The following is a 24,764-nucleotide window of genomic DNA, read 5'->3' on the forward strand; positions in this document are numbered from 1 at the left end:
GCTGCTGCCTTGGCAGGAACAATGGGGATCCATAATAAACACTAATACAAATACATGTTGTTCAACTCTGGGACATTGACAAGTGTGTGTGTGTGTGTGTGTGTGTGTGTGTGTGTGCGTGCGTGCGTGCGTGCGTGCGTGCGTGCGTGCGTGCGTGCGTGCGTGCGTGCGTGCGTGCGTGCGTGCGTGCGTGCGTGCGTGCGTGCGTGCGTGCGTGCGTGCGTGCGTGCGTGCGTGCGTGCGTGCGTGCGTGCGTGCGTGCGTGCGTGCGTGCGTGCGTGCGCGCGCGTGTATGTCGTTTCCCCTCACCTTGGTGTAACCCACTGTTGTGGCAACCCTGAAGGAGGAAATGGAGAAGAGGTCTCACTTTAACTTGCTGTCCTACAACAGGTGAGACTGGTGAGGAGGGTGGCGATGATGGTGGTGATGATGATGGTGATACAGATTATGATATTCCGGCTACTTAACTAAAAAAGTGACAGCTGATCTTTGCTATAATGTCTAATCAGAAGATCAGCTGTGACTATTAGCCACTAGGAGGCAGTATTCAGCACAGAAACAGCATTGCTGCCCCTAAAAAGGCAGGATTCATCCCAAATGGCATCCTATTCCCTATATAGTGCACTACTTTAGACCAGGGCCCTATTCCCTATATAGTGCACTACTTTAGACCAGGTCCCATACAGTATGGAAGGAATAGGGCGCCATTTAAGGCAAAGCCTCTGCTAATGACCGTCAGACCCGTGATGCTATCAACAGACTGGGTCATGTCAACCAAACTGATAAAAACACTGTGTACCACTTCTCACGAATATCATCCAACAACAAACACAGACACTGGTGCCCTAAAAAATACTGGCTTCCTTTCTAAATTAGCTCATGACTGTGTGTGTGTGTGTGTGTGTGTGTGTGTGTGTGTGTGTGTGTGTGTGTGTGTGTGTGTGTGTGTGTGTGTGTGTGTGTGTGTGTGTGTGTTTGTGTGTGTTTGTGCGCATGTGTGTGTGACAACAGATGAGGCAGAAAATAACGAGAGAGAGAGACCAAATTACACAACATTTTATTTCTGGGTTAAACGAGATTGCTATTGTGGTAACAGTAGGTGTACTTTATAGTTTACAGTTGGTGTATTTTTGTGGTTAAAGTTGGTGTATTTTTGTAGTTCAAGTGATCTGATTATTTGTAGTATTGCAGGAAGTGTGCTGTGGTGTGAGTTTTGGGAGTAGATTCCATGGGAGTCAGAACAATGATCCTCCATGATGTCACCTGCTGCGTCCTCTCAGGTGAGTTCTGTTTTCAGCTAGTCAGACTGGACTAATCAATTACTAACCAATCACCAGGGTTGGAAAGAGTACTGAAAATTACTGATGTAAAAAAACTACTCAAGTAAAAGTAAAAAGTAGCTAATTTAAAAAGTACTCAGAGTAAAAGCAATTGATTTACTTAAAAAAAAACATTGACCTTGATAATTTTGCTAAGGTTACATGTACGTTGTTACACATGACCTTGTCCATGCATCAACTTAGAAAAGGAAGAGAGGAAATGAATGTACAGTAGGAACTAAGTTGATTTATCTTCTGAGTTGTAACAAGGCACATCTGTGTGTAAAAAAAAAAAGGATTTGTCATAAATATACTATTAACATTTGAAAATAAATTTTACATTCAAAGAAATTAAAACGCAATGAATCATTAACAAGGTCATTTTGACCAGGTCTCTCTTGAAAAATAGATTTTATCTCAATGAGAAAAACCTGAATAAATAAAGGTTAAATATATATATTTTTTTAAATAAACAAGCAATAGAAAAAGAGTCCTAAACAATGAAGCTGCCAGACTTCAATCTACTTCAGACTCCAGAAACAAACAGAATCTACTTCAGACTCCAGAAACAACCAGAATCTACTCCAGAAACAAACAGAATCTACTTCAGACTCCAGAAACAAACAGAATCTACTTCAGACTCCAGAAACAAACAGAATCTACTTCAGACTCCAGAAACAAACAGAATCTACTTCAGACTCCAGAAACAACCAGAATCTACTTCAGACTCCAGAAACAAACAGAATCTACTTCAGACTCCAGAAACAAACAGAATCTACTTCAGACTCCAGAAACAAACAGAATCTACTTCAGACTCCAGAAACAAACAGAATCTACTTCAGACTCCAGAAACAAACAGAATCTACTTCAGACTCCAGAAACAAACAGAATCTACTTCAGACTCCAGAAACAAACAGAATCTACTTCAGACTCCAGAAACAAACAGAATCTACTCCAGACTCCAGAAACAAACAGAATCTACTTCAGACTCCAGAAACAAACAGAATCTACTTCAGACTCCAGAAACAAACAGAATCTACTTCAGACTCCAGAAACAAACAGAATCTACTTCAGACTCCAGAAACAAACAGAATCTACTTCAGACTCCAGAAACAAACAGAATCTACTTCAGACTCCAGAAACAAACAGAATCTACTTCAGACTCCAGAAACAAACAGAATCTACTTCAGACTCCAGAAACAAACAGAATCTACTTCAGACTCCAGAAACAAACAGAATCTACTTCAGACTCCAGAAACAAACAGAATCTACTTCAGACTCCAGAAACAAACAGAATCTACTTCAGACTCCAGAAACAAACAGAATCTACTTCAGACTCCAGAAACAAACAGATCTACTTCAGACTCCAGAAACAAACAGAATCTACTTCAGACTCCAGAAACAAACAGAATCTACTCCAGACTCCAGAAACAAACAGAATCTACTCCAGACTCCAGAAACAAACAGAATCTACTTCAGACTCCAGAAACAAACAGAATCTACTCCAGACTCCAGAAACAAACAGAATCTACTTCAGACTCCAAAAACAAACAGATCTAATTATTTCACCCATTCAATCCTTCATTCATCCCTCTGTTATTTCTTGCATGGCCATGGGTCCGGCTGACATTCACTCAATCACCCATTCACAAGGTTTCACTCACTCACTCACTCACTCACTCACTCACTCACTCACTCACTCACTCACTCACTCACTCACTCACTCACTCACTCACTCACTCACTCACTCACTCACTCACTCACTCACTCACTCACTCACTCACTCACTCACTCACTCTTTCCCTCCCTCATTTACTTCATCACTCACAAACTCCCTCTTTCACTCAATATCCTACTAAAGTAGCAGTACTGTTACTTTAACGCCATTTTACTCAAGCAGAAGTAAACTTACTGACTGAAAAATACAAATGATGCAGGGCTGTAGCAAAGTTATGTTCCACACTGCATGTTTGATTCAATGTACAGTCTGTCTCTGACTCTAAACACTGAGTATCTACTGTTTTCTGCCTCTGTCTTATAGCTGTCTTAATTAAGTGACATGTAGCTCACATCTGTCTTGTAGCTGTGTGACATGTATTTCTACCTCTGTCTTATATCCAAATGATTTGGACCCTGATTTAACTTTCATTGTTAATTTGTTTATCATTCATGGAAGATTCTTTGTCTATAAAAGGAAGTGGGCAGAGAACAAACCCCTTTTCACATTATTTAAGATAGAATTGAAATATTATTTTGAAATTATCAGTAAATGTAAAAACAAAAAAGCAATACGCACCATAAAAGTATTTAACAAATTGAAAATGAATCTTGATATGTCTGTTAGGTTTATGTACTCTTGTTTGTATATTTCTGTTTTTTTTGTATTTGTTGTGTTCATAATAAAAATGTAAAATATATATTTTTAAAACGCTGTCTTATGTGACATGTAGCTCTGCCTTTGTCTTTTAGCTGTGTTGTCTGACATGTAGCTATGCCTCTCATAGCTGTGTGACATGTAGCTTTACCTCTGTTTAATAGCTGTGTGACATCTAGCTCTGCCTCTGTCTTATAGCTGTATGTCTGGAAGCCTCTGCGGTCACTGAAGTGAGATGGTTCATGGGAGGAGAAGTCACTATCCACTGCTCTCATGTACAATCGGAAAACAACGTCAAATACTTCTGCAAGAGCTAATATTGACATAACCTGAAAGGCCGCTCAGCGAGGAAGAAGCCACTGCTCCAAAACTGCCATAAAAAAGCCAGATTATGGTTTGCGACTGCACATGGGGACAAAGATCGTACTTTTTGGAGAAATGTCCTCTGGTCTGATGAAACAAAAATAGAACTGTTTGGCCATAATGACCATTGTTATGTTTGGAGGAAAAAGGGGGAGGCTTGCAAGCCGAAGAACACCATCCCAACCGTGATGCACGGGGGTGGCAGCATGTTGTGGGGGTGCTTTGCTGCAGGAGGGACTGGTGCACTTCACAAAATAGATTGGTTCATAAGGAAGGAAAATGATGTGGATATATTGAAGCAACATCCCAAGACATCAGTCAGGAAGTTAAAGCTTGGTCGCAAATGGGTCTTCCAAATGGACAATTACCCCAAGCATACTTCCAAAGTTGTGGCAAAATGGTTTAAGGAAAACAAAGTCAAGGTATTGGAGTGGCCATCACAAAGCCCTGACCTCAACCGTATAGAACATTTGTGGGCAGAACTGAAAAAGCGTGTGCGAGCAAGGAGGCCTACAAACCTGACTCAGTTACACCAGCTCTGTCAGGAGGAATGGGCAAAATTCACCCAACTTATTGTGAGAAGCTTGTGGAAGGCTGACCGAAACGTTTGACCCAAGTTAAACTGAATGTGACGAAAGATATAAAAGCTGAAATAAATCATTCTCTATACTATTATTCTGACATTTCACATTCTTAAAATAAAGTGGTGATCCTAACTGACCTAAGACAGAGCATTTTTACGAGGATTAAATGTCAGGAATTGTGAAAAACTGAGTTTAAATGTGATTGGTGAAGGTGTATGTAAACTTTTGACTTAAACTGTATCTTGTTATGAAAGAGAGAAATTATTTGGATCTTGTAATACACCCTCCTCTCTGTTCTCTGAACTCTCCTCTCCGCTCTGAACTCTCCTCACAGTTACTCCTGAACCCCTTACTTCCTAGTCGTCACTCTACACCATACCATCAGCATCATCCAGTAGGCCCAGTCTATCCCCAGCAGCAGTACTACTAACACAGCAGTCAACATCCAGTAGGCCCAGTCTATCCCCAGCAGTACTACTAACACAGCAGTCAACATCCAGTAGGCCCAGTCTATCCCCAGCAGCAGTACTACTAATACAGCAGTCATCATCCAGTAGGCCCAGTCTATCCCCAGCAGCAGTACTACTAACACAGCAGTCAACATCCAGTAGGCCCAGTCTATCCCCAGCAGTACTACTAACACAGCAGTCAACATCCAGTAGGCCCAGTCTATCCCCAGCAGCAGTACTACTAACACAGCAGTCATCAGTTCTGTTGGTTTACTGAGATCTCAGTAGCTTGTCTGTTATGTGATGACATCATTCATTAAGGGGGAGTTGGGTTGTAGAGGAGGGATGTTTCTTCTGTTCAGAAACTCATCTGTTGAGTTGATCATTTACAAAGACTGTATTTGGATCAATAAATGTCAGAAAAAAGTAATAAAATATATTGATGTGTACTTTAACTATATTGTCATCATCTCAACAATGTGTTCCTCCTCTGCTGAAACAAACATGGTAACTTTAGAACAGAGAAGTTGACAGTTTTAACTCTTAGTCACCACAGCTAGATGAGTTCTCTGGTGGTTTAGAAGTCTAACCTCCGGCCGGTTTTAACTCTTAGTCACCACAGCTAGCTGAGTTCTCTTGTGGTTTAGAAATCTACTGCAGACACTGAGCTCACTACAGAAAAGTTAGGATGTGCAGGCTAATGCCCACACAACCACCATCACTATCTCAATCTCTCTGACATGCTTTGGTAATGTAAATATATGTTTCCCATTTCAATAAAGCCCTTTGAATATAATTTGAGAGAGAGAGAGAGAGAGAGAGAGAGAGAGAGAGAGAGAGAGAGAGAGAGAGAGAGAGAGAGAGAGAGAGAGAGAGAGAGAGAGAGAGAGAGAGAGAGAGAGAGAGAGAGAGAGAGAGAGAGAGAGAGAGAGAGAGAGAGAGAGAGAGAGAGAGAGAGAGAGAGAGAGAGAGAGAGAGAGGTCAGAAGGAGGAGCTTCATTTAAGGCAGACAGAGCATTTCAAAAACACCCTGCTGTCAAGCTGACAGACAAGCTGTTGTGGACCTGTGCTAGCTGGTAGTATAGTAAAGTAACTTTAACAGCATAGTAACTGTGACAGTAAAGTAACTTTAACAGTATAGTAACTGTGATAGTAAAGTAACTTTAACTGTGGTAGTAAAGTAACTTTAACAAAATAGTAACTGAGGAGTAACTGTCCAGAATGAAGATACTCCATGTTGTCTCATGCTATCTCCTCTTAGGTGAGTCTTTTACTTGGGTTTGTGCTGGATTAAAGTCAGATTTGTAGGGTTAAAGTAAGATTTGTAGGGTTAAAGTAAGATTTGTAGAGGGTTAAAGTCAGATTTGTAGGGTTAAAGTTAGATTTGTAGGGTTAAAGTAAGATTTGTAGAGGGTTAAAGTTAGATTTGTAGGGTTAAAGTAAGATTTGTAGAGGGTTAAAGTAAGATTTGTAGAGGGTTAAAGTAAGATTTGTAGGGTTAAAGTACAATTTCAGCATGCTTAAAGTAAGATTTGAGCAGGGTTAAAGTTAGATTTGAGCAGGGTTAAAGTTAGATTTGAGCAGGGTTAAAGTTAGATTTGAGCAGGGTTAAAGTTCGATTTGAGCAGGGTTAAAGTTCGATTTGAGCAGGGTTAAAGTAAGATTTGAGCAGGGTTAAAGTTAGATTTGAGTAGGGTTAAAGTTAGATTTGAGCAGGGTTAAAGTTCGATTTGAGCAGGGTTAAAGTAAGATTTGAGCAGGGTTAAAGTTACATTTGAGCAGGGTGAAGTAAGATTTGAGCAGGGTTAAAATTTGATTTGAGCAGGGTTAAAGTTAGATTTGAGAAGGGTTAAAGTTACATTTGAGCAGGGTTAAAGTCAGATTTGAGCAGGGTTAAAGTTAGATTTGAGCAGGGTTAAAGTTAGATTTGAGCAGGGTTAAAGTTAGATTTGTAGAGGGTTAAAGTTAGATTTGTAGAGGGTTAAAGTTAGATTTGAGCAGGGTTAAAGTTAGATTTGAGCAGGGTTAAAGTTAGATTTGAGCAGGGTTAAAGTTAGATTTGAGCAGGGTTAAAGTTAGATTTGAGCAGGGTTAAAGTTAGATTTATTCAGGGTTAAAGTTAGATTTGAGCAGGGTTAAAGTTAGATTTGAGCAGGGTTAAAGTTAGATTTGAGCAGGATTAAAGTTCGATTTGAGCAGGGTTAAAGTTCGATTTGAGCAGGGTTAAAGTTCGATTTGAGCAGGGTTAAAGTTCGATTTGAGCAGTGTTAAAGTTAGATTTGAGCAGGGTTAAAGTTAGATTTGAGCAGGGTTAAAGTACATCTCACAGGTCATCAGTTGTGATTGTACTGTGTGTTTCTGTTTGACAGCTCTGTGTGTTGTGGAGTCAGATGGCATTAATGTGACGGGGGTGGTAGGTGGAAAAGTCAAAATCAAATGCTCTCACACATGGGCAGGTGACAATGAAAAATATTTCTGCAAAATGAAATGTTACCATAGAAATCGTCTTGTTCAAACTGAGGGCAGCAAGCATTATTTTGAGAAACAGAGATACATCATAGAAGACTTAAGGAATGGAGTCTTCTATGTGACCATCAAGAACCTGATGAAGTCAGACTCTGGTACCTACTGGTGTGGAGTGGAGAGATATGGCCCAGACACATACCAAGAGGTGCATCTCACAGTTACAGATGGTAAGTTAACACTCAATCATATTTGTCTTGACAAATTCAGAGGTTAATGTTTGTTACAGGCTTCATGACTTCATTAGAGAAAAGCAAAATGGTGAGTATATTTATCAGTCAGTATTTGTGGATGACTGTTCTTTTGTTTTACACACAGCTCATCCTAAACCATCAACTGTCACCTCCAGACCTCATGTCTGCACAACATCCTCTAACCTCTCTGCAACATTATCTAACATCTCCACAACCCTCCCAAACCTCTCTGCAACATTATCTAACATCTCTACAACATTTCTGGCATCTGGAGAAATCAGTGGTCCTCCTTCGTCTGGAGCAGGTATGATGAATTTCTCATCTCAGTCAATAGAACTAATATGTTGTGATATTAAATGCTGTAATGCTGGAGGAAATCAATTGTAACTGTTCATGGTTTGGACAAATCTCTCTCTCTCTCTGACTACTCTCCTGGTGTAGGACAGAGTCAGAGTTCTGGGGGCTAAAATATGGTGTAGACGTGAGTTTATTCAGAAGTCTACAGGAAGTGATGCAACACTGGAGGTTTTGGGCTCCTCATTTATCACTTGACAATAAAGGAGAGCTGCAGATGCATCTGAGCTCCTAGAGTTTGCGGCTCTCCTTTATTTTCCAGTTTTCTACTCCGCTAGCCAGCACCTCGCCCTAATAGGTGTTAGTGTTAGACATGTCTGTATGTAGTGTTATGATATGAGGGTAGGTTAGTGTTAGACATGTCTGTATGTAGTGTTATGATATGAGGGTAGGTTAGTGTTATGATTTGAGGGGAGATTAGTGGTAGACATGTCTGTATGTAGTGTTATGATATGAGGGGTAGGTTAGTGTTAAACATGTCTGTATGTAGTGTTATGATATGCGGGTAGGTTAGTGTTATGATATGAGGGTAGGTTAGTGTTATGATATGAGGGTAGGTTAGTGTTCGACTAGAATGTATGTAGTGTTATTATATGAGGGTAGGTTAGTGTTATGATATGAGGGTAGGTTAGTGTTAGACATGTCTGTATGTAGTGTTATGATATGAGGGTAGGTTAGTGTTATGATATGAGGGTAGGTTAATGGTAGACTAGTCTGTATGTAGTGTTATGATATGAGGGTAGAATAGTGTTAGACATGTCTGTATGTAGCGTTATGATATGAGGGGTAGGTTAGTGTTATGATATGAGGGGTAGGTTAGTGTTATGATACAAGGGTAGGTTAGTGTTAGACATGTCTGTATGTAGTGACATGATATGAGGGTAGGTTAGTGGTAGACATGTCTATATGTAGTGTTATGATATGAGTGTAGGTTAGTGGTAGACATGTCTGTATGTAGTGTTATGATATGAGGGTAGGTTAGTGTTATGATATGAGGGTATGTTAGTGGTAGACATGTCTGTATGTAGTGTTATGATATAAGGGTAGGTTAGTGTTAGACATGTCTGTATGTAGTGTTATGATATGAGGGTAGGTTAGTGGTAGACATGTCTGTATGTAGTGTTATGATATGAGGGTAGGTTAGTGGTAGACATGTCTGTATGTAGTGTTATGATATGAGTGTAGGTTAGTGGTAGACATGTCTGTATGTAGTGTTATGATATGAGGGTAGGTTAGTGGTAGACATGTCTGTATGTAGTGTTATGATATGAGGGTAGGTTAGTGGTAGACATGTCTGTATGTAGTGTTATGATATGAGGGTATGTTAGTGGTAGACATGTCTGTATGTAGTGTTATGATATAAGGGTAGGTTAGTGTTAGACATGTCTGTATGTAGTGTTATGATATGAGGGTAGGTTAGTGGTAGACATGTCTGTATGTAGTGTTATGATATGAGGGTAGGTTAGTGGTAGACATGTCTGTATGTAGTGTTATGATATGAGTGTAGGTTAGTGGTAGACATGTCTGTATGTAGTGTTATGATATGAGGGTAGGTTAGTGTTATGATATGAGGGTAGCTTAGTGGTAGACATGTCTGTATGTAGTGTTATGATATGAGGGTAGCTTAGTGGTAGACATGTCTGTATGTAGTGTTATGATATGAGGGTAGGTTAGTGTTATGATATGAGGGTAGGTTAGTGGTAGACATGTCTGTATGTAGTGTAATGATATGAGGGTAGGTTAGTGTTATACATGTCTGTATGTAGTGTTATGATATGAGGTTATGTTAGTGGTAGACATGTCTGTATGTAGTGTTATGATATGAGGGGTAGGTTAGTGTTATGATATGATGGTAGGTTAGTGTTATGATATGAGGGTAGGTTAGTGTTAGACATGTCTGTATGTAGTGTTATGATATGAGGGTAGGTTAGTGGTAGACATGTCTGTATGTAGTGTTATGATATGAGGGTAGGTTAGTGTTATGATATGAGGGTAGGTTAGTGGTAGACATGTCTGTATGTAGTGTTATGATATGAGGGGTAGGTTAGTGTTATGATATGAGGGTAGGTTAGTGTTATGATATGAGGGTAGGTTAGTGTTAGATATGTCTGTATGTAGTGTTATGATATGAGGTGTAGGTTAGTTTTATGATATGAGGGTAGGTTAGTGTTAGACATGTCTGTATGTAGTGTTATGATATGAGGGTAGGTTAGTGTTATGATATGAGGGTAGGTTAGTGGTAGACATGTCTGTATGTAGTGTTATGATATGAGGGTAGGTTAGTGTTATGATATGAGGGTAGGTTAGTGTTATGATATGAGGGTAGGTTAATGTTATGTTATGAGGGTATGTGGTAGACATGGTGGACAGCAGGCAGTCAGTGTGTTAGTGGAGGCTGGGTGTGTCTGTGTGTTTGTAGTGGTGTGAAAAGACACTGGACCAGAACACTGTAACTTCCTCTGTAATAACAGTGTGTTTCTATATATGTCTCAGTATCACTAAGCAGTCATGTGTTCAACATATAAAACCCCAAGTTTCAGAATAAAAGTCATCATGAAACCTACAGTTGTCATATATATATAGAGAGAGAGAGAGAGAGAGAGAGTGTGAGTTGTGGAGAAGGTCATGGTGGGAAATAGAGACACCAGATTACAAAGTTCTAATTTTCCTAATATGACTTTTCAGATATTTTAACATCTGATCAATTAGTCTTATTAATGAATCATTCTTTACCTCACGTTAGTCTCATTCCAAACGTCTTAAATCGTTGGTTATCTGCACTAACCCAGTCTTTACTCTAAATCATCCATATGTCAATTGTCTTAATCATTTATTTACTAACTAAGTAAATAATCACAGAAATGCATAAACAAACAAACAAAGTAGATATGGTCACAAGGAAATGATCTGGATGTGCCCTAGTTGGCCAAACCGGCGGCTTGGTAGACAAAGGGACTGAGAAGGGCACGAAAGACAAAAGACACTACACAGTTGATAATTATAATAATTGAAATGCTAATCCTTTGCACATGAACGCTCACTCATTCGGGAACAACTGCAATCAATATATATATTTATGCTCACTGTGTCGTCGTGATCTCTGTTGGAATCGTCCTTTTCTGTTGGAAAGTTCATCCGAGATTCTCTCTGCATCCCTGGAGTCTTTGGTTAGTATGGATACTTCAGAGTAACATTCAGAAATGTTCTTATAGAATAGATGTTTCGGCGGTTGTCGGTCTTCGCATTCAATGGTACTTAATTCCTAGCTGCAGACTACTAATTAGTATCGAAGAGTTGCTCTTATTCTGTCTGAATCGATAGTCTCAGAGTTTCAACAACCATTACAACCTTAGCGTATACTGAGATTATTGTGGTCTCTACTCAAACCTTAGCTCCCTCAGCTGACCGAGGTAGGCATGGTCTGAAGTGGGCTTCTCCAGGTGGGGTTTATATTCGGCACAGTAAAAAAGGCTGTCCCATGACGCCAGATCGATGTCTGTGCTTATGGGGGCAGGCCAATGACTTAGTCAAACTTTAAATGGAATTGGATTCTCTTTCATTAAACAGTTTAAAATCACATTACATAATTTCACAAATAGTTTCATATTTGGTAATTCATTTTATACAATAATTAGATGCAAATCTCATAACGGAGACTCTTGTATAACTTCTTACGGCTGAGATCCCGTGAACAGCCAGTGAAAGTGCAGGGCGCCAAATTCAAACAACAGAAATCTCATCATTAAAATTCCTCAAACATACAAGTATTTTACACCATTTTAAAGATAAACTTGTTGTTAATCCCACCACAGTGTCCGATTTCAAAAAGGCTTTACGACGAAAGCACACCATCTGATTATGTTAGGTCAGTACCAAGTCACAGAAAAACACAGCCATTTTTCCAACCAAAGAGAGGAGTCACAAAAAGCAGAAATATAGATAAAATGAATCACTAACCTTTGATGATCTTCATCAGATGACACTCATAAGACTTCATGTTATACAATACATGTATGTTTTGTTCGATAAAGTTCATATTTATATCCCAACATCTCAGTTTACATTGGCGCGTTATGTTCAGTAGTTCCAAAACATCTGGTGATTTTGCAGAGAGCCACATCAATTTACAGAAATACTCATAATAAACATTGATAAAAGATACAACTGTTATACATGGAACTTTAGATAAACTTCTGCTTAATGCAACCGCTGTGTCAGATTTCAAAAAAGCTTTACCGAAAAAGCACACCATGCTATAATCTGAGTACAGCGCTCAGAGACCAAAACAAGCCATACAGATATCCGCCATGTTGTGGAGTCAACAGAAGTCAGAAATAGCATTGTAAATATTCACTTACCATCTTACCATTCTTCATCAGAATGCACTCCCAGGAATCCCAGTTCCACAATAAATGTTTGTTTTGTTCGATAAAGTCCATAATCTATGTCCAAATACCTCCTTTTTGTTCGCGCGTTTAGTTCACAAATCCAAATTCAGGCCAGACGAAAATTCCAAAAATTCCATTACAGTTCGTAGAAACATGTCAAACGATGTATAGAATCCATCTTTAGGATGTTTTTATCATAAATCTTCAATAATGTTTCAACCGGAGAATTCCTTTGTCTTTAGAAATGAAAGGGAACGCAGCTAGCTCTCACGGGTGTTCTGCCAGACCTCTGGTTGAAACAGCTCTTATTCTCTCCCCCTTCACAGTAGAAGCCTGAAACAAGATTCTAAAGACTGTTGACATCTAGCGGGAGCCTTAGGAAGTGCAATCGGACCAAATGTTGGATAGGCAAAGACTTGAAAATCTACAAACCTCAAATTTCCCACTTCCTGGTTGCATTTTTTCTCAGGTTTTTGCCTGCCATATGAGTTCTGTTATACTCACAGACATCTTTCAAACAGTTTTAGACACTGCAGAGTGTTTTCTATCCAGATCTACTAATAATATGCATATCTTAGCGTCTGGGCCTGAGTAGCAGGCAGTTTACTCTGGGCACCTTATTCATCCAAGCTACTCAATAATGCCACGCATCCATAAGAAGATAAACAGAGTTATGGTAATGGCTGTATTGTCTCTCATGAGGTCACAAACATTACACAAAATGGACCGGTTGTATTCTCCAACAACCGTTTACACATTCTCCAACACATGGATATTGTTCAAGTTCTCAAGTTCTGTGAGGTAGAAGAAGTTCCTTTGTTCTACTGTGAACCCTCTCTCTATACTACATGAGGGAGAGAGTCTCCTCCAGGAATTTATGACCTGAGATAGCAGAACCTGGGTGTCAGGGGGAGAGCGGGGGAAGGCACTCGCTATTCCCAAAGAGGGCCACATCATGACAATGTACTGTGTCTGTCTCTCTCCTTCTTTCCTATCTATCATCCTCTTCCACCATCAATATCTCCCTCTCTCTATCTCTCTCCTTCTTTCCTATCTATCATCCTCATCCACCATCAATATCTCCCTCCATCTATCTCTCTTTTTGCCTCCATAACTCTCTCTCTCCCTGTTAGACATGTCTGTATGTAGTGTTACGATATGAGGGGTAGGTTAGAGTAACAGTAGGTTTGTCTAATCGGTTACGTAACTGTGTGTGTGTGTGTGTGTGTGTGTGTGTGTGTGTGTGTGTGTTCCAGGTACCTCAGTGGTCATCATGGTGTCTGTTAGTCTGGTAGTGTTACTGCTGGTGATCAGCCTGATCATAGTCTACAGATGGAAATACAACAAGGCCACAGGTGAGAAACATACACACACACACACAGGTCTATAAAAGGAGAGAAAGTTCCCCTTTTTAAAATCTTCCCATTTCCATTTCGAATAAATTAATTTGCATAATAGCGTGTCATCATTTGAACCTGGTTGAGAAGCATAAATAGTCCCTGAGGAGTGTCTGACCCCTGCTGTATTCTGGTGGAAGTGCATCTCTCTCTCTCTTTCTCTCTCTCTCTCTCTCTCTCTCTCTCTCTCTCTCTCTCTCTCTCTCTCTCTCTCTCTCTCTCTCTCTCTCTCTCTCTCTCTCTCTCTCTCTCTCTCTTTCCTATTCTCTCTCTCTCTCTCTCTCTCTCAATTCAATTCAAGGAGCTTTATTGGCATGGGAAACATATGTTGACATTGCCAAAGCAAGTGAGGTAGATAATATACAAAGTTAAATAAACTATACAAATGTACAGTAAACATTACACTCACAGAAGTTTCAAAAGAATAAAGACATTACAAATGTCATGTTATGTATATATACAGTGTTGTAACGATGTACAAATGGTTAATGTACAAAAGGGAAAATAAATAAGCATAAATAAAATAATATGGGTTGTATTTACAATGGTGTTTGTTCTTCACTGGTTGACCTTTTCTTGTGGTAACAGGTCACAAATCTTGCTGCAGTGATGGAGCACTGTGGTATTTCACCCAGTAGTTTATCAGAATTGGGTTTGTTCTCTCTCTCTCTAAGTGATGTGTGTGTGTTGTGTTCCACAGGATCTGTCTCTTCAACACACAGAGTGAGTCCAGACACAGGAAACAACGAAGGGGTCAGTGTATTTTGTTTGTTCGTTTTTGTGTCTGAGCGCCGTCATTGAGTGATGTTATTGAGTGATGTCATTGAGTGTGTTTTATCTGTTGTGTTGAGTGTGTTTGTGAGTGTCACACTATTTTCCTCCCTCCTCTCCAGGGTTGTGGAGGTGGTGACTATGAAGAGATAAAGGAGCGCCCCCTAAGGTCAGACTCAGGCGCTGCGACCACCGACATCTAGGCCACCGCCAACTTACCCACAAGTCACTCTGAGTCTCTCCACTACGCCAGCGTCAACTTCCACAAGAACCCCAGTGGCCCCAACGAAGCCACTGACACCATCACTAAAGAGGGCAGCTGCTCCAATGAGGCCACCGCTGCCATTGCTAAAGTTGGCACTTCATCATGTGACTATGCTACTGTCAACTTTGGTCAAAGCCCCGCCTACTCTACTGTCAGTCATCCACACAGCTGCTCTGAGGCACCTCCCATCTACTCCACAATCAGCAAACCCAGAGACACTTGAGTCACTGGCGACCAATCACAAGATACAGACACTCACTGTCGACCAATCACAAGAGACATATTTTAACTATATGCGCTGACCTCTATTTTGAGCAAATTTCTCTTTTACTTTTTATTTTTATTTCTCTCTCTCGCTCACGGTCTCTCTCTCTCTCTGTCAGTCTCTTTCTCTCTCTCTGCCGGTCTCTTTCTCTCTCTCTGCCGGTCTCTTCCTCTCTCTCTCTCTGCTGGTCTCTTCCTCTTTTTCTCTCTCTGTCAGTCTCTTTCTCTCTCTCTGCCGGTCTCTTTCTCTCTCTCTGCCGGTCACTTCCTCTCTCTCTCTCTCTCTGCTGGTCTCTTTCTCTCTCTCTGCTGGTCTCTTTCTCTCTCTCTGCTGGTCTCTTTCTCTCTCTCTGCCGGTCTCTTTCTCTTTCTCTCTCTGCCGGTCTTTCTCTCTCTCTCTGCTGGTCTCTTTCTCTCTCTCTCTCTGCCAGTCTCTTTCTCTCTCTCTGCCGGTCTCTTTCTCTCTCTCTGCCGGTCTCTTTCTCTCTCTCTGCCGGTCTCTTTCTCTCTCTCTGCCGGTCTCTTTCTCTCTCTCTGCCGGTCTCTTTCTCTCTCTCTCTTAGGAGGCCGGCGGCGAACGCCGAATGCCCTGCTCAAAACTGACAGCGAATCTCGATAAAGAGGTGGAGTCAACAAACTCCGCCTTCACAGTTTAAGTATTTCTATTGGTTTACTGAGATCTCAGTAGCTTGTCTGTTATGTGATGACATCATTCATTAAGGGGGAGTTGGGTTGTAGAGGAGGGATGTTCCTTCTGTTCAGAAACTCATCTGTTGAGTTGATCATTTACAAAGACTGTATTTGGATCAATAAATGTCAGAAAAAAGTTATGAAATATATTGATGTGTACTTTAACTATATTGTCATCATCTCAACAATGTGTTCCTCTGCTGAAACAAACATGGTAACTTTAGAACAGAGAAGTTGACAGTTTTCACACTTAGTCACCACAGCTAGCTGAGTTCTCTTGTCGTTTAGAAGTCTAACATCCGGCCGGATTAAACCAGTTTCACTCTGCAGCACACAGGCCTGCAGACACTGAAGTCATTTCAGAGCCAGGATATGTAGGCTAATGCCCACCCCCTCCACCACCACCGTTGCCCTCATCACTATCTCCATCTGTCTGACATGCAGAGAGATGAGTGGGGTATGATGTCAGAGGAGGGAGGAGCTTTCTACAGAGGAAGAAAGAACATTTCAGAATCACCCTGCTGTCAAACACTGTCTGACTGGTGATGGATTAGTAGGACTGAGAGTAGCTGACAGAGAAGCTGTTGTGGACCTGGGCTTGTTGATGCACCAGGTGGTAGTATGGTAACTGTGATAGTAAAGTAACTTCAATAGTAAAGTAATTGTGATAGTAAAGTAACTTTAACAGTATAGTAACTGTGGTAGTAAAGTAACTTTAACAGTATAGTTACTGTTATATTAAAGTAACTTTAACAGTATAGTAACTGTGATAGTAAAGTAACTTTAACAGTATAGTAATTGAGGAGTAACTGTCCAGAATGAAGATACTCCATGTTGTCTCGTGCTGTCTCCTCTCAGGTGAGTTCTGTCTGTCTGTCTGTCTGTCTGTCTGTCTGTCTGTCTGTCTGTCTGTCTGTCTGTCTGTCTGTCTGTCTGTCTGTCTGTCTGTCTGTCTGTCTGTCTGTCTGTCTGTCTGTCTGTCTGTCTGTAGTCTGTAGTCTGTAGTCTGTATCCGTTTCTATAGTACTAAACTGGATACTGTATGTAGTCTGTATCAGTTTCTATAGTACTAGACTGGATACTGTCTGTAGTCTGTATCAGTTTCTATAGTACTAGACTGGATACTGTCTATAGTCTGTATCAGTTTCTATAGTATTAGACTGTATACTGTCTGTAGTCTGTATCGGTTTCTATAGTACTAGACTGTATACTGTCTGTAGTCTGTATCAGTTTCTAAAGTACTAGACTGTATACTGTCTGTAGTCTGTCTGTCTGTCTGTCTGTCTGACTGACTATAGTCTGTAAAAGTGTATATATTACTAGACTGTATCAGTTTATATATTACTAGACTGTATACTGTCTGTAGTCTGTATCAGTTTCTATAGTACTAGACTGTATACTGTCTGTAGTCTGTATCAGTTTCTATAGTACTAGACTGTATACTGTCTATAGTCTGTATCAGTTTCTATAGTATTAGACTGTATACTGTCTGTAGTATGTCTGTCTGTCTGTCTGTCTGTCTGTCTGTCTGTCTGTCTGTCTGTCTGTCTGTCTGTCTGTCTGTCTGTCTGTCTGTCTGTCTGTCTGTCTGTCTGTCTGTCTGTCTGTCTGTCTGACTGACTGACTATAGTCTGTAAAAGTGTATATATTACTAGACTGTATCAGTTAATATATTACTAGACTGTATACTGTCTGTAGTCTGTATCAGTTTCTATAGTACTGGACTGGATACTGTCTGTAGTCTGTATCAGTTTCTATAGTATTAGACTGTATACTGTCTGTAGTCTGTCTGTCTGTCTGCCTGTCTGACTGACTATAGTCTGCAAAAGTGTATATATTACTAGACTGTATCAGTTTATATATTACTAGACTGTATACTGTCTGTAGTCTGTTGGTGACTGGAGTTGTTGGGGTCCAGGTCCTCTTTAGTGAGTGTGTGTTTCTGTTTTACAGCTCTCTGTGTTGTGGAGTCAGTCATCACCAAGGTGACTGGAGTTGTTGGGGTCCAGGTCCTCTTTAGTGAGCGTGTGTTTCTGTTTTACAGCTCTCTGTGTTGTGGAGTCAGTCATCACCAAGGTGACTGGAGTTGTTGGGGGACAGGTCCTCTTTAGTGAGCGTGTGTTTCTGTTTTACATCTCTCTGTGTTGTGGAGTCAGTCATCACCAAGGTGACTGGAGTTGTTGGGGTCCAGGTCCTCTTTAGTGAGCGTGTGTTTCTGTTTTACATCTCTCTGTGTTGTGGAGTCAGTCATCACCAAGGTGACTGGAGTTGTTGGGGGACAGTTCCTCTTTAGTGAGCGTGTGTTTCTGTTTTACATCTCTCTGTGTTGTGGAGTCAGTCATCACCAAGGTGACTGGAGTTGTTGGGGGACAGTTCCTCTTTAGTGAGCGTGGGTTTCTGTTTTACATCTCTGTGTTGTGGAGTCAGTCATCACCAAGGTGACTAGAGTTGTTGGGGGACAGTTCCTCTTTAGTGAGCGTGTGTTTCTGTTTTACAGCTCTCTGTGTTGTGGAGTCAGTCATCACCAAGGTGACTGGAGTTGTTGGGGGACAGGTCCTCTTTAGTGAGCGTGTGTTTCTGTTTTACAGCTCTCTGTGTTGTGGAGTCAGTCATCACCAAGGTGACTGGAGTTGTTGGGGTCCAGGTCCTCTTTAGTGACTGTGTGTTTCTGTTTTACATCTCTCTGTGTTGTGGAGTCAGTCATCACCAAGGTGACTGGAGTTGTTGGGGGACAGGTACTCTTTAGTGAGCGTGTGTTTCTGTTTTACAGCTCTCTGTGTTGTGGAGTCAGTCATCACCAAGGTGACTGGAGTTGTTGGGTCCAGGTCCTCTCTAGTGAGCGTGTGTTTCTGTTTTACATCTCTCTGTGTTATGGAGTCAGTCATCACCAAGGTGACTGGAGTTGTTGAGGTCCATGTCCTCTTTAGTGAGCATGTGTTTCTGTTTTACATCTCTCTGTGTTGTGGAGTCAGTCATCACCAAGGTGACTGGAGTTGTTGGGGTCCAGGTCCTCTTTAGTGAGCGTGTGTTTCTGTTTTACAGCTCTCTGTGTTGTGGAGTCAGTCATCACCAAGGTGACTGGAGTTGTTGGGGTCCAGGTCCTCTTTAGTGAGCGTGTGTTTCTGTTTTACAGCTCTCTGTGTTGTGGAGTCAGTCATCACCAAGGTGACTGGAGTTGTTGGGGTCCAGGTCCTCTTTAGTGAGCGTGTGTTTCTGTTTTACAGCTCTCTGTGTTGTGGAGTCAGTCATCACCAAGGTGACTGGAGTTGTTGGGGTCCAGTTCCTCTTTAGTGAGCGTGTGTTTCTGTTTTACAGCTCTCTGTGTTGTGGAGTCAGTCATCACCAAGGTGACTGGAGTTGTTGGGGGACAGGTCCTCTTTAGTGAGCGTGTGTTTCTGTTTTACATCTCTCTGTGTTGTGGAGTCAGTCATCACCAAGGTGACTGGAGTTGTTGGGGTCCAGTTCCTCTTTAGTGAGCGTGTGTTTCTGTTTTACAGCTCTCTGTGTTGTGGAGTCAGTTATCACCAAGGTGACTGGAGTTGTTGAGGGACAGGTCCTCTTTAGTGAGCGTGTGTTTCTGTTTTACAGCTCTCTGTGTTGTGGAGTCAGTCATCACCAAGGTGACTGGAGTTGTTGGGGTCCAGTTCCTCTTTAGTGAGCGTGGGTTTCTGTTTTACAGCTCTCTGTGTTGTGGAGTCAGTCATCACCAAGGTGAATGGAGTTGTTGGGGGACAGGTCCTCTTTAGTGAGCGTGTGTTTCTGTTTTACAGCTCTCTGTGTTGTTTAGTCAGTCATCACCAAGGTGACTGGAGTTGTTGGGGGACAGGTCCTCGTTAGTGAGCGTGTGTTTCTGTTTTACATCTCTCTGTGTTGTGGAGTCAGTCATCACCTAGGTGACTGGAGTTGTTGGGGTCCAGGTCCTCTTTAGTGAGCGTGTGTTTCTGTTTTACATCTCTCTGTGTTGTGGAGTCAGTCATCACCAAGGTGACTGGAGTTGTTGGGGGACAGGTCCTCTTTAGTGAGCGTGTGTTTCTGTTTTACAGCTCTCTGTGTTGTGGAGTCAGTCATCACCAAGGTGACTGGAGTTGTTTGGGGACAGGTCCTCTTTAGTGAGCGTGTGTTTCTGTTTTACAGCTCTCTGTGTTGTGGAGTCAGTCATCACCAAGGTGACTGGAGTTGTTGAGGGACAGGTCCTCTTTAGTGAGCGTGTGTTTCTGTTTTACATCTCTCTGTGTTGTGGAGTCAGTCATCACCAAGGTGACTGGAGTTGTTGGGGTCCAGTTCCTCTTTAGTGAGCGTGTGTTTCTGTTTTACAGCTCTCTGTGTTGTGGAGTCAGTCATCACCAAGGTGACTGGAGTTGTTGGGGGACAGGTCCTCTTTAGTGAGCATGTGTTTCTGTTTTACATCTCTCTGTGTTGTGGAGTCAGTCATCACCAAGGTGACTGGAGTTGTTGGGGTCCAGTTCCTCTTTAGTGAGCGTGTGTTTCTGTTTTACAGCTCTCTGTGTTGTGGAGTCAGTCATCACCAAGGTGACTGGAGTTGTTGGGGGACAGTTCCTCTTTAGTGAGCGTGTGTTTCTGTTTTACAGCTCTCTGTGTTGTGGAGTCAGTCATCACCAAGGTGACTAGAGTTGTTGGGGTCCAGGTCCTCTTTAGTGAGCGTGTGTTTCTGTTTTACAGCTCTCTGTGTTGTGGAGTCAGTCATCACCAAGGTGACTGGAGTTGTTGGGGGACAGTTCCTCTTTAGTGAGCGTGTGTTTCTGTTTTACATCTCTCTGTGTTGTGGAGTCAGTCATCACCAAGGTGACTGGAGTTGTTGGGGGACAGTTCCTCTTTAGTGACTGTGTGTTTCTGTTTTACATCTCTCTGTGTTGTGGAGTCAGTCATCACCAAGGTGACTGGAGTTGTTGGGGTCCAGGTCCTCTTTAGTGAGCGTGTGTTTCTGTTTTACATCTCTGTGTTGTGGAGTCAGTCATCACCAAGGTGACTGGAGTTGTTGGGGGACAGGTCCTCTTTAGTGAGCGTGTGTTTCTGTTTTACATCTCTCTGTGTTGTGGAGTCAGTCATCACCAAGGTGAATGGAGTTGTTGGGGGACAGGTCCTCTTTAGTGAGCGTGTGTGTCTGTTTTACAGCTCTCTGTGTTGTGGAGTCCGTCATCACCAAGGTGACTGGAGTTGTTGGGTCCAGTTCCTCTTTAGTGAGCGTGTGTTTCTGTTTTACATCTCTCCGTGTTGTGGAGTCAGTCATCACCAAGGTGACTGGAGTTGTTGGGGGACAGGTCCTCTTTAGTGAGCGTGTGTTTCTGTTTTACATCTCTCTGTGTTGTGGAGTCAGTCATCACCAAGGTGACTGGAGTTGTTGGGGGACAGGTCCTCTTTAGTGAGCATGTGTTTCTGTTTTACATCTCTCTGTGTTGTGGAGTCAGTCATCACCAAGGTGACTGGAGTTGTTGGGGTCCAGGTCCTCTTTAGTGAGCGTGTGTTTCTGTTTTACAGCTCTCTGTGTTGTGGAGTCAGTCATCACCAAGGTGACTGGAGTTGTTGGGGGACAGTTCCTCTTTAGTGAGCGTGTGTTTCTGTTTTACAGCTCTGTGTTGTGGAGTCAGTCATCACCAAGGTGACTGGAGTTGTTGGGGGACAGTTCCTCTTTAGTGAGTGTGTGTTTCTGTTTTACAGCTCTCTGTGTTGTGGAGTCAGTCATCACCAAGGTGACTGGAGTTGTTGGGGGACAGTTCCTCTTTAGTGAGCGTGTGTTTCTGTTTTACAGCTCTGTGTTGTGGAGTCAGTCATCACCAAGGTGACTGGAGTTGTTGGGGGACAGTTCCTCTTTAGTGAGCGTGTGTTTCTGTTTTACATCTCTCTGTGTTGTGGAGTCAGTCATCACCAAGGTGACTGGAGTTGTTGGGGGACAGTTCCTCTTTAGTGAGCGTGTGTTTCTGTTTTACAGCTCTCTGTGTTGTGGAGTCAGTCATCACCAAGGTGACTGGAGTTGTTGGGGGACAGGTCCTCTTTAGTGAGCGTGTGTTTCTGTTTTACAGCTCTCTGTGTTGTGGAGTCAGTCATCACCAAGGTGACTGGAGTTGTTGGGGTCCAGGTCCTCTTTAGTGACTGTGTGTTTCTGTTTTACATCTCTCTGTGTTGTGGAGTCAGTCATCACCAAGGTGACTGGAGTTGTTGGGGGACAGGTACTCTTTAGTGAGCGTGTGTTTCTGTTTTACAGCTCTCTGTGTTGTGGAGTCAGTCATCACCAAGGTGACTGGAGTTGTTGGGGGACAGTTCCTCTTTAGTGAGCATGTGTTTCTGTTTTACAGCTCTCTGTGTTGTGGAGTCAGTCATCACCAAGGTGACTGGAGTTGTTGGGGTCCAGTTCCTCTTTAGTGAGCGTGTGTTTCTGTTTTACATCTCTCTGTGTTGTGGAGTCAGTCATCACCAAGGTGACTGGAGTTGTTGGGGTCCAGTTCCTCTTTAGTGAGCGTGTGTTTCTGTTTTACATCTCTCTGTGTTGTGGAGTCAGTCATCACCAAGGTGACTGGAGTTGTTGGGGTCCAGTTCCTCTTTAGTGAGCGTGTGTTTCTGTTTTACAGCTCTCTGTGTTGTGGAGTCAGTCATCACCAAGGTGACTGGAGTTGTTGAGGTCCAGGTCCTCTTTAGTGAGCGTGTGTTTCTGTTTTACAGCTCTCTGTGTTGTGGAGTCAGTCATCACCAAGGTGACTGGAGTTGTTGGGGGACAGTTCCTCTTTAGTGAGTGTGTGTTTCTGTTTTACAGCTCTCTGTGTTGTGGAGTCAGTCATCACCAAGGTGACTGGAGTTGTTGAGGTCCAGTTCCTCTTTAGTGAGTGTGTGTTTCTGTTTTACATCTCTCTGTGTTGTGTAGTCAGTCATCACCAAGGTGACTGGAGTTGTTGGGGGACAGTTCCTCTTTAGTGAGCGTGTGTTTCTGTTTTACAGCTCTCTGTGTTGTGGAGTCAGTCATCACCAAGGTGACTGGAGTTGTTGGGTCCATGTCCTCTCTAGTGAGCGTGTGTTTCTGTTTTACATCTCTCTGTGTTATGGAGTCAGTCATCACCAAGGTGACTGGAGTTGTTGAGGTCCATGTCCTCTTTAGTGAGCGTGTGTTTCTGTTTTACATCTCTCTGTGTTGTGGAGTCAGTCATCACCAAGGTGACTGGAGTTGTTGGGGTCCAGGTCCTCTTTAGTGAGCGTGTGTTTCTGTTTTACATCTCTCTGTGTTGTGGAGTCAGTCATCACCAAGGTGACTGGAGTTGTTGGGGGACAGGTCCTCTTTAGTGAGCGTGTGTTTCTGTTTTACAGCTCTCTGTGTTGTGGAGTCAGTCATCACCAAGGTGACTGGAGTTGTTGGGGGACAGGTCCTCTTTAGTGAGCGTGTGTTTCTGTTTTACAGCTCTCTGTGTTGTGGAGTCAGTCATCACCAAGGTGACTGGAGTTGTTGGGGTCCAGTTCCTCTTTAGTGAGCGTGTGTTTCTGTTTTACAGCTCTCTGTGTTGTGGAGTCAGTCATCACCAAGGTGACTGGAGTTGTTGGGGGACAGTTCCTCTTTAGTGAGCGTGTGTTTCTGTTTTACATCTCTCTGTGTTGTGGAGTCAGTCATCACCAAGGTGACTGGAGTTGTTGGGGGACAGTTCCTCTTTAGTGAGCGTGTGTTTCTGTTTTACAGCTCTCTGTGTTGTGGAGTCAGTCATCACCAAGGTGACTGGAGTTGTTGGGGTCCAGGTCCTCTTTAGTGAGCGTGTGTTTCTGTTTTACATCTCTCTGTGTTGTGGAGTCAGTCATCACCAAAGTGACTGGAGTTGTTGGGGGACAGGTCCTCTTTAGTGAGCGTGTGTTTCTGTTTTACAGCTCTCTGTGTTGTGGAGTCAGTCATCACCAAGGTGACTGGAGTTGTTGGGGGACAGGTCCTCTTTAGTGAGCGTGTGTTTCAGTTTTACAGCTCTCTGTGTTGTGGAGTCAGTCATCACCAAGGTGACTGGAGTTGTTGGGGTCCAGGTCCTCTTTAGTGAGCGTGTGTTTCTGTTATACAGCTCTCTGTGTTGTGGAGTCAGTCATCACCAAGGTGACTGGAGTTGTTGAGGGACAGGTCCTCTTTAGTGAGCGTGTGTTTCTGTTTTACATCTCTCTGTGTTGTGGAGTCAGTCATCACCAAGGTGACTGGAGTTGTTGGGGTCCAGGTCCTCTTTAGTGAGCGTGTGTTTCTGTTTTACATCTCTCTGTGTTGTGGAGTCAGTCATCACCAAGGTGACTGGAGTTGTTGGGGTCCAGTTCCTCTTTAGTGAGCGTGTGTTTCTGTTTTACAGCTCTCTGTGTTGTGGAGTCAGTCATCACCAAGGTGACTGGAGTTGTTGGGGGACAGTTCCTCTTTAGTGAGCGTGTGTTTCTGTTTTACAGCTCTCTGTGTTGTGGAGTCAGTCATCACCAAGGTGACTGGAGTTGTTGGGGGACAGTTCCTCTTTAGTGAGCGTGTGTTTCTGTTTTACATCTCTCTGTGTTGTGGAGTCAGTCATCACCAAGGTGACTGGAGTTGTTGGGGGACAGTTCCTCTTTAGTGAGCGTGTGTTTCTGTTTTACAGCTCTCTGTGTTGTGTAGTCAGTCATCACCAAGGTGACTGGAGTTGTTGGGGTCCAGGTCCTCTTTAGTGAGCGTGTGTTTCTGTTTTACAGCTCTCTGTGTTGTGGAGTCAGTCATCACCAAGGTGACTGGAGTTGTTGGGGTCCAGTTCCTCTTTAGTGAGCGTGTGTTTCTGTTTTACATCTCTGTGTTGTGGAGTCAGTCATCACCAAGGTGACTGGAGTTGTTGGGGGACAGGTCCTCTT

At 42.5% G+C, this 24,764-nt stretch overlaps 1 protein-coding gene across 1 annotated transcript; it reads left to right on the top strand.

The window, feature by feature from the left end:
- The first annotated feature begins 7,335 nt into the window (after positions 1–7,335).
- LOC120033050 (CMRF35-like molecule 1) lies at positions 7,336–15,380 on the top strand. Its single transcript, XM_038979336.1, has 5 exons — positions 7,336–7,782; positions 7,931–8,110; positions 13,805–13,903; positions 14,646–14,698; positions 14,839–15,380. The coding sequence occupies exons 1-5, from the start codon at positions 7,572–7,574 to the stop codon at positions 14,917–14,919; spliced, it is 624 nt and encodes a 207-aa protein (XP_038835264.1). The 5' UTR covers positions 7,336–7,571; the 3' UTR covers positions 14,920–15,380.
- Positions 15,381–24,764: the final 9,384 nt, after the last annotated feature.

Source organism: Salvelinus namaycush, chromosome 39 (genome assembly GCF_016432855.1).
Source record: "Salvelinus namaycush isolate Seneca chromosome 39, SaNama_1.0, whole genome shotgun sequence".
NCBI lineage: Eukaryota > Metazoa > Chordata > Actinopteri > Salmoniformes > Salmonidae > Salvelinus > Salvelinus namaycush.